This window comes from Mandrillus leucophaeus, unplaced genomic scaffold (assembly GCF_000951045.1).
Source record: "Mandrillus leucophaeus isolate KB7577 unplaced genomic scaffold, Mleu.le_1.0 Scaffold458, whole genome shotgun sequence".
In the NCBI taxonomy this organism is placed as follows: domain Eukaryota; kingdom Metazoa; phylum Chordata; class Mammalia; order Primates; family Cercopithecidae; genus Mandrillus; species Mandrillus leucophaeus.
The window spans coordinates 162,571-178,348 of NW_012104898.1; the positions used below are offsets into that span (position 1 = coordinate 162,571).

Consider the following 15,778-nt stretch of genomic DNA (forward strand, 5'->3'; position numbering starts at 1 on the left):
AAGGACTTAGCAGTGCTTCACATCCCTCTAGAGGAGCCTGTTCTATAATTGATAAACCCCAATTCACCTCACCATCTCTTGCTCAACCTATATACGATCATCCTCAGCAAACCCTAATAAAGGCCACAAAGTAAGCATAAATGTCCCTGCAAAAACGTTAGGTCAAGGTGTAGCTTATGAGATGGTAAGAAATGGGCTACATTTTCTACCTCAGAAAACCCCATGACTCTTATGAAACCTAAGAGCTCAAGGAGGATTTCGCAGTAAATTAAGAATAGAGTGCTTAATTGAATGAGGCCATAAAGCATGCACACACCGCCCGTCACCCTCCTCAAGTATATTTAAGGATCAACTTAACTAAACACCACCTCATATTTATAGAGAGGAGATAAGTCGTAATATGGTAAGTGTGCTGGAAAGTGCATTTGGATAAACCAAGGCATAGCTTAACACAAAGCATCCGGCTTACACCCAGAAGATCTCAACATAATTTGATTGCCTTGAGCTAATGCTAGACCCAAACCTAATCAACACCAATACCAAATTAACCTCTACTAAATCATTTACCCATACAAAAGTATAGGCGATAGAAATGTTATCCTGGCGCTATAGACACAGTACCGTAAGGGAAAGATGAAAAAGATTAACCAAGCACAAAATAGCAAGCACTCACCCCTATACCTTCTGCATAATGAATTAACTAGAAACGGTTTTGCAAAAAGAACTAAAGCCAAATTCCCCGAAACCAGATGAAAACTAAAACCAAATTCCCCAAAAACAGCTAAAAGAGCATACCTGTCTATGTAGCAAAATAGTGGGAAGATTTATGGGTAGAGGTGACAAGCCTACCAAGCCTGGTGATAGCTGGTTATCCAAGATAGAATCTTAGTTCAACCTTAAGTTTACCTACAGAATCACTTAATTCCCCCATAAGCTTAATTGTTAGTCTAAAGAGGGACAGCTCTTTAGACACTAGGAAAAAACCTTATATAGAGAGTAAAAAAACCCAGTTCCCATAGTTGGCCCAAAAGCAGCCATCAATTAAGAAAGCGTTCAAGCTCAACATCAATCATCTAAAAAAATCCCAAAAAACACAACTGAACTCCTCACACCACATTGGATTAATCTATTATTTCATAGAAGTGATAATGCTAATATAAGTAACATGAATATTTTCTCCACTCCATAAGCCTACATCAGACTGAAAAACTTCACCGATACTTAACAGCCTAATATCAATAAATACAAACAAAGTCAATATTATTCATACTATTAACCCAACACAGGCATGCTTTTAAGGAAAGGTTAAAAAAAGTAAAAGGAACTCGGCAAACTTAACCCCGCCTGTTTACCAAAAACATCACCTCTAGCATTACCAGTATTAGAGGCACCGCCTGCCCAGTGACACATGTTTAACGGCCGCGGTACCCTGACCGTGCAAAGGTAGCATAATCACTTGTTCCTTAAATAGGGACTCGCATGAATGGCACCACGGGGGTTCAACTGTCTCTTACTTTCAACCAGTGAAATTGACCTGCCCGTGAAGAGGCGAGCATAAAATAATAAGACGAGAAGACCCTATGGAGCTTTAATTTACTAACGCAATCAAAATCATATAAATCTGCAGACTTTAAACTACTACACCTGCATTAAAAATTTTGGTCGGGGTGACCTTGGAGCATAACTAAACCTCTGAACAACCTATGCTAAGGCTACACAAGCCAAAGCGAGTCAACATCCATAATTGATCCAACAACTTGACCAACGGAACAAGTTACCCTAGGGATAACAGCGCAATCCTATTCTAGAGTCCATATGGACAATAGGGTTTACAACCTCGATGTTGGATCAGGACATCCTAATGGTGCAGCAACTATCAAGGGTTCTTTTGTTCAACAATTAAAGTCCTACGTGATCTGAGTTCAGACCAGAGCAATCCAGGTTGGTTTCTAATGTGGGTGGGCCTCATCCAGTAAGTTGAAGGCCTGAATCGAACACAAATAGCAGTCTCCCAGAGCAAGACTGACTTCTCCAGCAGATAGCCTTCTGCTTCATCTGCACCATCAGCTGTCCTGGGTATTCAGTCTGTCAGGCCAAGATTTCGGACTGTCCAGCCTCCATAATGGTGTGAGCCAATGTCTTTGAATACACATATCAGACAGACAGACAGACATTTCCTATTAGTTATAGTTCTCTGGAGAACTCTGACTAATACAAACACTTAAATGGTAATTTTAAGAAGTTGCTGGAGGCTGCCTTCACTTTTTTGTTCCAGTCAGGCCCTGAACAAATTGAAGGATGCCCCCCTACAGTGGGGAAAGGCACCTGCTTTTCTCAGTTCACCAATCACCAATCCTTATGCTAATCTCTTCAGAAATACTCTCACAGAAACGTCCAGAAATACTATTTAACCAGAGAGCTAGGCATCCCACGATCCAGAAATTGACACATAAAATTAACTATCACACTCAAGGTGGCATGGGAAAGAATCTGTTGACCTGAAGATATGTCAGTAGTAATTTCCCAAACTAAAATGCAAAGAGAAAACTGAGAATGAAAAACTAACAGAAAATCTAAGAACTACAGGGCAATGTAAAAATTGTGAGCGTGACAAACTACTAGGTGTTACTGTCTTAGTGAGGTAAGGTACTCATGAAGTTTAACTGAAGGAAACTTACAAGGTTCTCATAGAAGACATCCAAGAAACATCCCCTCCTGGCCCTGGCAGGGGCAGGGGAAGATATCCTTTGTGAAAAACACCCAGAGCCTTCTCCATAAAAAAGGCCTCTATACCAAGGGGAAGGAACTTGAAAGGGTACAGTACTAAATTCTAAAACAAACTGGGAAAAGGGATTCTTATCCGCTGCATCCTACTCCAGCCTTCCTGACTCACCTAATCTGGAAAAAGCCAACAGAAAAACCAGGGGTCTGTCCTCCAATGAAATAAATTACCTGCACACCAGCCAGGGAAAGGAGTAGGCGGTGGAGAAAAAGCCACACTACTGGAGCAATGCTTGTGAAAATCACAGCCTCAGAGCATAAGCCCACTAGACAGCTGAGGATTCATCAGAAGATGATATAATATTTCCCATCCCCACACCTAACCAGCACATCAACAGGATGCCAGCATAATAACAGTGATTACTGCTGAAGCAGCTGAAAGACACAGACTCTCTCTGAGGAAGAATACATAAGAAAGGCCAAAGTCAGTAGGAAAAACAAAAACAAAGACACTGGAGGAATTTAAAGCCATGGCATCTACAGTTACAGGAAACACTAAACGCAGCACAACGTTCAGCCTTTTCAATACAAAAACCTAAAAAGGCTTATGACTACAGTTCCTATTACCCAAGACATCAAGTATGACTTTAAACAAAATTTACAAGGCATGCCCCAAAGAAGGGGAAAAAACACAGTTTTAAGATGCAAAACAAGCATCGGAAGCAGACCCACATGAGATACAGATGTTGAAATTATCTGGCAGGGATAAAAATAACTATGATTAATACATTCATGGCCCTAAAAGAAAAAGTAGGCAACATTCAAGAAAAGATAGGTAATGTAGGTAGAGAGAGAAAAATGCTGAAGAACAATTAAAAGAAAATGCTAGAAATCAAAACTATAACAGAAATGAAGAATGCCTTTGATGGCTTCATCATTAGACTAAATGTATTAGTCAAGATTCTCCAGGGAAATAAAACCAATAAGATGTGAATGTGAAGAGATTTACTGTAAGGAATTGGATCCATGTTTACAGAGATTAAGAAGTGCCACAATCTTCTGTCTGAAAACTGGAGACCCAGGAATGTCAGTGGTATAGTTCAAAGACTGGAGAGCCAGAGAACAAATGGTATAGATCAGTCTGAGTCTGAAGATCTGAGAACCAGGAGTGCCAAGGGCAGGAGAGGCTTATGTCCCAATTCAAGCAGTCAGGCACAGTTAATTCAACCTTCTTCCACATTTTTGTTCCAGTCAAGCCCTGAACAAATTGAAGAATGCCCACCTACACTGGGGAGGGGCACTTGCTTTTCTTAGTCCACCAATTGTAATGCTAATCTCTTCAGAAACACTCTCACAGAAACATGAAAAATACTGCTTAACCAGATAGCTGGGCATCCCACGATCCAGAATTTGACACATAAAATTAACTATCACATTCAAGGTGGCAGGGGAAAGAATCTGTTGACCTGAAGATATGTCAATAGTAACTTCGCAAACTAAAATGCAAAGAAAAAACTGAGAATGGAAAACTAATACAAAATCTAAGAACTACAGGGCAATATTTTTAAAAATGTGACTATTCAGAATCCCTTATAATTCCATATTAATTTTCAACAGGCTGTTTCATTTCTGCAAAATTGGTGTGCAAGTTTGCTAGGGCTGTCATAACAAAATACCACAGACTGGGTAGCCTAAACAACAGAAATTTTTTTTTTCTCAAAGTTCTAGAGGCTAAAAGTCCAAAATCAAGGTGCCAGCGTGGTTGATTTCTTCTGAGGGCTTTCTCTTGACTTGCAGATGGTTATCAACTACACCCACATTATGAGGTACTGGGGATTAGAACTCAACATGAAAATTTGAGGAAAAGACACAATTTAGTCCATAATGCTACACTCTTTGAACTCCAAAAATTCATGTCTTTCTCACATGCAAAATAAACAATTCACCCCATCGCAATAGCCCCTAAAGTCTTAATCCATTCCAAGTCCCAAATCTCATTAAAATATCATCTAAACCAATTATGGGTAAGACTAGACTATGATTGATCCTGAGAGAAAATTCCTCTCGATCTTTGAACCTGAGAAACCTAACAAGTTATTTGCTTTCAGAATATAATGGATAAGGACTTCCGGTAGATCATAGCAGACAGGAGGCAGGACTAGATTGCAGTTCCGGATAGTGCAGCATTGCGGAGGCTCTCATTGTGAAACTTAGCTCCAGATCAACTACAAGAATAAAACAGCAATCCCGAGAGGATCTACAGACCCTCTGAAGGAAGCAGACTGCTCCTGCAGGACCCAGGAATCACCCCAAATACTGTAAGTGTCCCAACTGCAGAAGTGGGAAAGGGAGACCCTCCTTTCCCAGACACACACCTCCACTGGACAAGCTGAAGGTCTGTTTGTGGGAGATGTTCCTGACTTTACCTGAAGCTGAGTTGAGTTAGAGCCAAGCCAAGTGAAATACCAGGGGGGAGGAGGCAGCAGGGAGACCCTGAGAGCTCCCTGAATCCCCAAGCAGCCCATTCCTGCCTGACATCACAGGTATCCATCAGGAGAGAGGCCAGAGGAGCAGGGGATAAAACCCCACTGGAGAGAAGGACTTCCCTAGCTGAACTTTGTAACAATTTGAGTGGGGCCAGAAACCTCCTAGCCAGAACCCTCCTAGCCAGAACTCTGGGGAGGGTGCAAATCCAGCTAGCAGACATCAGAGGCAGGAAGAACTAAAGCCCTTTTCTTTTCATAGTTGGGAGGCGGAAAGCCTGAAAGCCTCTGGCAAGTTTTCAAGCCTGCCCTCCACCTGGAAACAGACTCAGGGCTGTTGTAGGTGGCACGGTGGGAGTGGGACTGGCCCTTCGGTTTGCATGAGAGCTGGGTGAGGTCTGTGAGTGCCAGCTTTTCCCCACTTCCCTGACAACCTGTATGACTCAGCAGAGGCAGCTATAATCCTCCTAGGTACTAGGTACACAACTGCAGTGACCTCAGAATCTCATCCCTATGCCCCACAGCAGCACAGGAAGACTGGTCCAAGGAGAGTCTAAGCTCACACACACCTAACCCAGCCCCCACCTGATGGTCCCTCTCTACCCACCCTGGTAGCAGAAGACAAAAGACATATAATCTTGGTAGTTCTAGTGCCCAGTCCCTCTCTGTACTACTACAGCTGGTGCTTTCTGCAGAGCACCACCTCCTGGCCGGAAGTCAACCAGCACAAAAATAGAACATTAAACCACCCAACCTAAGAACCCTCATGGAGTCCACTTCACCCTCTGCCACCTCCACCAGCACAGGTGCTGGCATCCATGGCTAACAGACCCATAGACAGTTCACATCACAGGACTCCGTGCAGAAACCACCAGGACCAGCCAGGAGCTCGACAAACTCACTGAATGGCTAGACCCAGAAGAGAGACAACAATCACTGCAGTTCAGCTCACAGGAAGCCACAACCACAGGAAAAGGGGGCGAGTACTATATCAAGAGAACACCCTGTGGGACAAAAGAATCTGAACAACAGCCTTCAGCCCTAGACCTTCCCTCTGACAAAGCCTACCCAAATGAGAAGGAACAGAAAACCCTGGTAATATGAAAACACAAGGCTCATCAATGACCCAAAAAATCACACTAGTTCACCAGCAAAGGATCCAAACCAAGAAGAAATCTCTGACTTACCTGAAGAAGAATTCAAGAGGTTAGTTACTAAGCTAATCAGAGAGCGACCAAAGAAAGGTGAAGTCCAGTGCCAGAGCTTGTATCAAAAAATGATAATGGAAGTGAAGAGAGAAATATTCAACAAAATAGAGTGCTTAAATAAAAAACAATAAATAATTCAGGAAACTTTGGACACACTTTTAGAAATGCAAAATGCTCTGCAAAGTCTCAGAAATAGAATTGAACAAGTAGAAGAAAAAAATTCAGGGCTCGAAAACAAGGTCTTTGAACTAACCCAATCCAACAAAGACAAAGAAAAAAGAATAAGAAAATATGAACAAAGCCTCCGAGAAGTCTGGGGTTATGTTAAATGACCAAACTAAGAATAATCGGTGCTCCCGAGGAAGAAGACAATTCTAAAAGCTTGGAAAACATATTTGGGGGAATCATCGAGGAAAACTTCCCCAGCCTTGCCAGAGACCTAGATGTACAAATACAAGAAGTACAAAGAACACCTGGGAAATTCATTGCAAAAAGATCTTCAGCTAGGCACATTGTCACCAAGTTATCCAAAGTTAAGACGAAGGAAAGAATCTTAAGAGCTGTGAGACAGAAGCACCAGGTAACCTGTAAAGAAAAACCTATCAGATTAACAGCAAATTTCTCAGCAGAAACCCTACAAGCTAGAAGGGATTGGGGCCCTATCTTCAACCTCCTCAAACAAAGCAATCTTCAGCCAAGAATTTTGTAGCCAGTGAAACTAAGCATCATATATGAAGGAAAGAGACAGTCATTTTCAGACAAACAAATGCTGAGAGAATTTGCCATTACCAAGCCACCATTATAAGAACTGCTAAAAGGAGCTCAAAATCTTGAAACAAATCCTGGAAACACATCAAAACAGAATCTCTTTAAAGCATAAAGCACATAGGACCAATAAAACAAAAATACAAGTTAAAAAGCAAAAACAAAAATGTATACAGGCAACAAAGAGCACAATGAATGCAACAGCACCTCACATTTCAATACTAAGATGGGAAGTCAATGTCCTCAATGCTCCACTTAAAAGATACAGAACTGCAGAATGGATAAGAACTCACCAACCAACTATCTGCTGCCTTCAGGAAACTCACCTAACACATAAAGACTCACATAAACTTAAAGTAAAGGGGTGGAAAAAAGCATGTTATGAACATGGACACCAAAAGTGAGCAGGGTTAACTCTTCTTATATCAGACAAAACAAACTTTAAAGCAACAGTGGTTAAAAGAGTCAAAGAGGGACAGTATATAATGGTAAAAGGCCTTGTCCAACAGGACAGTATCACAATCCTAAACATATATGCATCTAACACTGGAGGTCCCAAATTTATAAAACAATTACTAGTAGACCTAAGAAATGAGATAGACGGAAACACATTAATAGCGGGGGACTTCAATACTCCACTGACAGCACCAGACAGGTCATCATGACAGAAAGTCAACAAGGAAACAATGGATCTAAACTATACCTCGTAACAAATGGACCTAACAGATATATACAGAACACTCCATTCAGCAACCATAGAATACACATTCTATTCAATAGCCCATGGAACTTTCTCTAAGATAGACCATATAATAGGCCATAAAATGAGCCTCAATAAATTTAAGAAAATTGAAATTATATCAAGCATTCTCTCAGACCACGGTGGAATAAAACTGGAAATCAACTCCAAAAGGAACCTTCAAAACCATGCAAATATATAGAAAATAAATAAACTGCTCTTGAATGAGTATTGAGTCAAAAGCAAAATCAAGATGGAAATTAAAAACTTCTTCAAACTGAATGACAAAAATGACACAACATATCAAATTCTCTGAGATACAGCTAAGGTGGTGCTAAGAGGAAAGTTTATAACCCTAAATGCCTACATCAAAAAATCTAAAAGAGCACAGACAATCTAACATCACACCTCAAAGAACTAGAGAAACAAGAACAAACCAAACCCAAACCCAGCAGAAGAAAGGAAATTACCAAGATCAGAGCAGAGCTAAACAAAATTGAAGCCAAAAAAAGTACAAAAGATAAGTGAAACAAAAAGCTGGTTCTTTGAAAAGATAAATACAATTGATAGACCATTAGCAAGAGTAACCAAGAAAAGAAGAGAGAAAATCCAAATAACCTCACTGAGATATGATACAGGAAACATTACAACTGACACCACTGGAATACAAAAGACCATTCAAGGCTACTATGAACACCTATACACACATAAACTAGAAAACCTAGAAGAGATGGATAGATTCCCAGAATTCCTACCCACCCAGAAGAGAAAACGTATATTCCTTCCTCATATACTTAGAGTCCACAAGAAAATCTAATATGAGTTTATTAGATCTTCTCATCTAGACACTTTCTGCCTCACCAGGCACCTTGTACGTTGTTTTGACAATCTTGATTAGCTAATCTCCAGCCACACTGAACATCACTCTGTTCCTTACATATGTCATAACCTATTTAACCTTAACTGTTTCACCTTCCATAATTGTTATTTAGTAATAATATTACCTGTCTCCTAATTTTAAAAAGCCTCTGGAGTGTCTTTTATTTCTTCCTTTCAACCATCTACCTTTACTTGTTTAATAAAGTGAGGAGGCTGGGTTTTCTGGAATAGTTCTCATGTATGCGTTTTTTTCCCAGGCCTAATTAATTTTAGGTTAACAAATTATAGTGGCCAACATAGTGATCTCCATATCTCTGTTTATATCAGTTTGTTTATTTGTTTTATGTAATTGGCATTCAGAACGGAATTCTGTCTTTGTGACCACAAAGTATTTTTCCGACCTCATGTACCATCTTTCCAATACCTAACTGATTACCAAGTCACAGTGAACTAAATAATCTTCCTTAACTATGGTCTCTAGTTAGTCTACTGTCAACTTGTCATCATCCACACCCTTTTCCACCAATCTCAGAAACAGAAAATCCTTCCTGGATCTCCTTCCTTTTGTGGTTTTGGGTTAGTCTACCAATGAGAGGCACTGATATAAGATTTCGAAGCAGACGCCGTTAGTTAGTATCCTAAGTGCAGTTGTCAGAAGATGCATAAAGAAGGGTTGGGTTTGGGGATCCTGCACAAATGACTGAGATGTGCTATAGCTTCCTGGTGAGCTCCCTCCAGTAGCTGTTTCCATGACCTTTGTTCTCATTGCTCCAACAGCTGTGAGAATCTCTGATTTCTCTTATTAAAACCTTTTCTATTTGTAGTACCTCCAGCACATGCATGCACACAGTTTTGTAATATCTGTGAAGACCTCACTAACATTTTGATAATAATTAAACGTGTAAATTCTTATATCTCATCCCATTGTTCATTATATACCCTACACACACACACACTCACACACACACACACACACACATCCATGACCCCTCCACAGTCAGGTAAACTAGATACAATCTTAAATAGAAATAATAAAATGTTCTGCATGTAATTATGTGTTATTCTCACAATAATCAGAATCAAATAAAAAGGGCAAATATAATTTACTGGACCCAACTACTTACACAAGAGCTATAACATGTCATGGAAATTTGCAGACCACTTTTGTTAGCTTGATGCCATCATGGTTAATAAATCAAGACCAAAAAGTATCATTCCTAGACATTCCAAAGTTACTTAACAAAGGTAAAACTTCAACAGTGTGAAATGTCAAGACTGACCTTATGTTGCAGCCCATAAATGTAATGTCACCTAGAGTTAGGAAGTAAAGGTTAGAAATCTTTGGCTGAGGTTTGGAATCCCCTCGCATCTAAGGGATGAGTCTCAAGAACATTAGTAATCTCCCATGATGAGGCCCATTATGGGATACAGATTCTCTTAAACATTCTAGATTCTGTTTATTTCTTTGCTGTCTAATTTCACTTCCAGAAATATACATGCCCTTTATCTCTATGCTCATTTTTCATAAAACAAAGGGTTTTTGTAAAGAGCAAACCTTTCACAGGACTTACTGCATCCACACTGGTGAGTAAGAGAAAAACCACAAAGTGGCATACGTTGGACAATCAGAAATGTCCTTCTCCAGCTAACAGGCTCACTGTTACAACCTACCTTTCAATGTGGGCCATTAAAAATTTATGTCTTAGTATAGTAAGTGACAGATCAGTAGTAAGTACTAATTTCACAAATACTCAGGGCTTCTTGCATCCCAAAAGACCGTTTGCCCTCACAAAAGTCTGTCTGTCTTCATCATCTCCATCTATCTCTGGGTGCTCCCCACTCTAGTTGCACCTGACAGTCACCCAGGAAATCTGCAGTTTATCATTGCTGTCTATCCTGGGTTCTTTATTTTTCTCAATCCCCTTTAGATGACCTGGGTTGATTTCCGGCTTTGGTCAATATTCCTTATTGCTGGTGTTATGTCATGTTTATTTATTGTTTAAATACTATCAGTCAGGCATTTGCTACATGTCACTCAGTGTACATGAGGCACTGGGCACTGCTGCAACTTCTTTCCACCTCTGTAGCCTGGTCATAGCTTGAGTAAGTCACTGACCTCTATAAGAGATCACAGGACCTTCTAGTTCTCTCATGGAACCTTGCCCAGCCTGTCATACACCTTAGATTATGGAGAGATCTAGAGCTAACTTTTCATGCTCCAACACAAAGAAACTGGTTATTTTTAAACATGGACTTTATACCAGGCTCTGAAGATACCACTGTGAAATAGTCTCAACTATTAAGAAATTAACAATGGAATGAAAGAGACAGACAATTTAAACAGGCAAAAACACTCCACCTTGATACATTTAGAGATAAGTACTAAGAATGCTACTAAACACCTAGAAGGGACAACTACTGCAGTCTTGGGGTATGTTTAAAAACATACATCTCTGGGATGTTTTTAATCACTACTGCACACATCAGATACACAATTATCACCATCAATATGTAATGAAATTGAAATTGAACTGAAATGTTGCTCGTGGAATCTACCTGTGTCTATAAATCCATAAATTAAATTTATGAAAAAATAGTTTGTTGAGTGATATATGAGTTAATGTTTAAATTGTTCAGGCCCACCTTCTTTAGCCCAGTGCTGAGGACTTTTCTTTGCTCTTATAACTTCTCTGACACACATTAACTCACTGGCATAAAACAGGGTTTGCAGACTCTGTGACGTCCAGAGTTCTCAGTCACCCCAACCATTTCATGCTATCTATCTTAAGGGTAACCTAGAAGCAATGCCTCATGGCTTTCAGATTTTTATAGGACTCAGATTGGGCCAAGCACGGTGGCTCATGCCTGTAATCCCAGCACTTTGGGAGGCTAAGGCAAGTGGATCACCTGAAGTCAGGAGTTTGAGACCAGCCTGGCCAACATGGTGAAACACCATCTCTACTAAAAATACAAAATGAGCTGGGCATGGTGGTGGGTGCCTGTAGTCCCAGCTACTCGGGAGGCTGAGGCAGGAGAATCGCTTGAATCCGGGAGGCAGAAGTTGCAGTGAGCTGTGATTTCACCACTGCACTCCAGCCTGGGCAACAGAGTGAGACTCCATCTAAAAAATAAAAGAACAAACAAACAAACAAAGAAAAGATGAAGATTGGATGGCCAGGCACAGTGGCTCATGGCTGTAATCCCAGCATTTTGGGAAGCCAAGGTGGGTAGATCACCTGAGGTCAGAAGTTCAAAACTAGCCTGGCCAACATGGCAAAACCCCATCTCTACTAAAAATACAAAAATTACCCGGTCACAGTAGTGGGCACCTGTAATTCCAGCTACTCAGGAGGCTAATACAGGAGAATCACTTGAACCTGGGAGGCAGAAGTAGGTTGCAGTGAGCCAAGATCATGCTATTGCACTCTAGCCTGGGCGACAGAGCGAGACTCCATCTCAAAAAACAAAAAAAGGAAAAAAAGATTCAGATTGGATAAGTGATTTCAATGGTCGGTATTTCTGGTCAAGTGAAGGCACTGCTATGGACCGCAGCTGCAGGCAGCTTAGCCTCCCAGTGGGAGTCTCTCAGTGAAGCATACGTACCTGGTAATCACACCCCTTCACCTAGGACTAGACGTGCTCACATCCAAAAGAAGCAATCATATTTTAAGGGGCTTGTAGTTCACAAAGTCCTTCTGTTCTAGAATCCCTTTGGATCCTCACAATAGCCCTGAAGGTCAGATGAGGATACTTGTTCTGAATGATTAAATAAATTGACTGCGTCAGGCCAATAGTGAGGACAGAACTTCCTGATGGCAGACCCCAGGCTCAGTCCATCCCCCTACAGTGTTTTCTGCTTTCAAGGCTTTGATGCTATGAAGAAAAGCATATACCTCACAGTGACATTACTATCTAAGAAGCAGACAGCTTGGCATCATGCCTTGAAAGAAATCAGACGTATATTTTTGAATAAAAACATCTACATTGCTATTTCTAATACAAGTCTTTTCCTTCTTGTTGATTCATCCTTAAGTTTTAGGAAAAATGAAGTAAGGCATGAGCCAGAACAACTGACAAAATAAGGAAAAGTAGAGCGGGTTGTGGGAATGTTGTTTTCCACAGCTTTGTCAGAAAAAGAAAGCCAGAGAAAACAGTAATTCCTAAGAAGCTTCTTTGACTCTACTCCAAGAAAAATTGATAAGAAAAATATACATCGTGCTGTTAACAATTATATCCATCCGTGCAGATGAAGCAGGCATCAAGTTCACAGTTATTCAGACAAGTGTTGGTGAGGCACTTGGAAGCAGCAAGCAGAGCTGGTGCTGACCAAATTCATGCCAGTCAGAGCCCTGAGCATTAGGTAGAAAGGATAAGGCTCTCTGCCTCTTTGTAGTGTGAGTTTCCCCAAGCCCTCCTTCCCTAATTCAATTCTTATTACAATACTACTCCCTGCTGGCGCAGTGACTCACACCCATAATCCCAGTACTTTGGGAGGCCAAGATGGGCAAATCACTTGAGTCCAGGTGTTCAAGACCAGCCTGGCCAACATGGCCAAACCCCATTTCCACTAAAAATACAAAAATTAGCTGGGTGTTGTGATGGGCGCCTGTAATCCTAGCTACTCGGGAGGCTGAGGCACGAGAATCACTTGAACCCAAGAGGTAGAGGCTCCAGTGAGTCAGGATTGTGCCACTGCATTCCAGCCGGGGCAACAGAACAAGACTGTGTCTTTAAAAAAGCAAAAGTAAAAGCAAGCAAAGAAAGCAATACAACTCCCTGTATAGGTTTTTATTATTCTGATACTGTGCTGTATTTGTGGAGAGTTACTGGACAGATCTTTTATGTTTAGTTGTTCCAATGCATACAATAAGGACATGTTATCTGAGGAGAAAACGAACCTGTTCTCTGAGTGCCGTGATGGTTTCCTGAATTTCCGCTGCAAACATGCTGAAATCTTGGGAGAACTTTGTTTTTTCCAGAACCGTCACATTTCTTGCATCTTCACCCACATATATTTTATCTTGTTGCCTGTTTATAACAAGAAGCAAATAAAATGCTGAAAAATAAAATTGTGTGAGAATTTTAAAATACCATCAAATCTTCTTTGGTCATGTGGCAGGTACAAGGCATTGTGACTGGTGTTCTGTGTGATCTTAAAAGGAAAATGATATGAATGGGATTCAAAATTAAAATTAAATGGCAGATAAGATGATAATCCAGAGTGTCACATCTGGTTCATGTGATTTATCTAAAATGATAAGAAAGTATTTCTTATGACATAAAGGGAATGTCATGTTGTATTACATATATATTTGATATATTATTTCGATCTTAAAGTATGTCTTTTGCTAATGAATTCTTCATTTGACCTTAAACAGTGAAAAAGCAGTGACAAATTTAATATAACATGTTATCCAGTAGCCAGGTAGGAAAGTTGCTTTCTCTATTATAAATTCATGGCAAGAACTAAAATAAGATAAGGATACTATGAGTGATGAAAATCTAACATTTAACCTGATGCAAAATAGCTCAGTCTTGTTGATAATAAAAGGATATAAGGAAATCATGGGTTGAATTTAAGATATGTTTCTTAGAGTTTACTGAAATTATCAAGAAACAGAAGCAAAAAACCAGTTTGGGAAATAGAAATGAAATTTCTTTCTATTTACAATTATGATGTATTGCTAAAAATATTTTTAGATAGATTTGATTTATTGGGTATGATATCTGTGTTTCAAGTTCTCAATTTTTTTCCAAATTTTGTAAAAAGTTGCTCCTTGTGAAGAAACCATTATAACTTTCAAATTGTTCTGTTTTACTCTATTTGAAATGTGTCTTCCATTGTTTACTAAGAAAATGGCTTGCCAGAAACAGTACATTCTATGAGCTTATAAAACAAGTTATAAATCAGAGACATAGTATAGAGTTTACATCAATCAGGGAATTTAAAAAAGGGAAACACAGAAAAACAACAAAAGTTACCAACAGCAGTAGTTTAGTCACTGGATAACTCCATGTCCTCTGAGACACTGTGAGCTAGAGGCACCATGAATCAGTACTGACCACATGCTAGCTCCTATACAGTACTGTGTTAAAAGGTTTAAATGTACAAGTGTTGTTAGGGATAATATTGATGCAAATGGTTGGACATTTTACTTTCACAATGCTCTCTTCTGTAAATCTTCAATGTCTAATCAAAGGTATTTAATCCTGAAAAAGCCTGAATGACTGTATGAAGATACAACCAACAGTCTAAAGACCACATGTGGGCACACAGGGAAGTGGCTGATGTTGGTGAGCCCAGATGTTGAGGAGTAGGAGAGTATTCACAATTTAACAAGTATGTGTGGATATGGGCCATGCATCAGGCATTCTGCTCAGGTAGATGGGTGCAGGATGTGAGGGTGCTGCCGTTAGGCTCCTCACATTCTTTCAAAAAGAACAGTTGGCAAAGAAGCAAGACATATAGCATCTGCACTAGGAAGACAAATAAGAGGTAAAACCTCTTATATATAGGCAACAATACTACATTTTAAGCTTTACTGATGTACAACTGATACACACAAAAACACATATATTTAATGTATACATTTTGATGAGTTTGGACATGTGCATATATACCTGTGATACTACAAAGTACTCAATATAAATATACTCACCACCTCCAAAAATTAACTTATTTTTTTTCATGTGTGCATGTGGTTTGTTTTGGTTTTTGTTTGTTCTTATGATGATATTTAATATGAGATCTATCTTCTCAAACTATTTGAAAGTGTACAGTACCATTTATTAACTAGCGGTACTAGGTTGTACAGCGAATCTCTAGAACTTATTTGTCTTGCATAAGTAAAACTCTTTACTCATTGAGCAACAATTCTCCATTTCTTCCTCCTCCTAGCCCCTGACCACCAGCATTCTATTATCTGCCACTCTGAGTCCAACTCTTTTAGATACCTCATACAAATAGAATCATGCAATATCTT

At 39.8% G+C, this 15,778-nt stretch overlaps 1 protein-coding gene across 1 annotated transcript in view; it reads right to left on the minus strand.

The window, feature by feature from the left end:
• The window catches only part of PXDNL (peroxidasin-like), a 560,917-nt gene that overhangs the window by 12,965 nt on the left and 532,174 nt on the right, over positions 1-15,778 (minus strand). Inside the window, exon 21 of the mRNA XM_011994460.1 lies at positions 13,694-13,823. Within this exon, the coding sequence (XP_011849850.1) occupies positions 13,694-13,823 (130 nt within the window). The remainder of the gene's footprint in view (positions 1-13,693; positions 13,824-15,778) is intronic.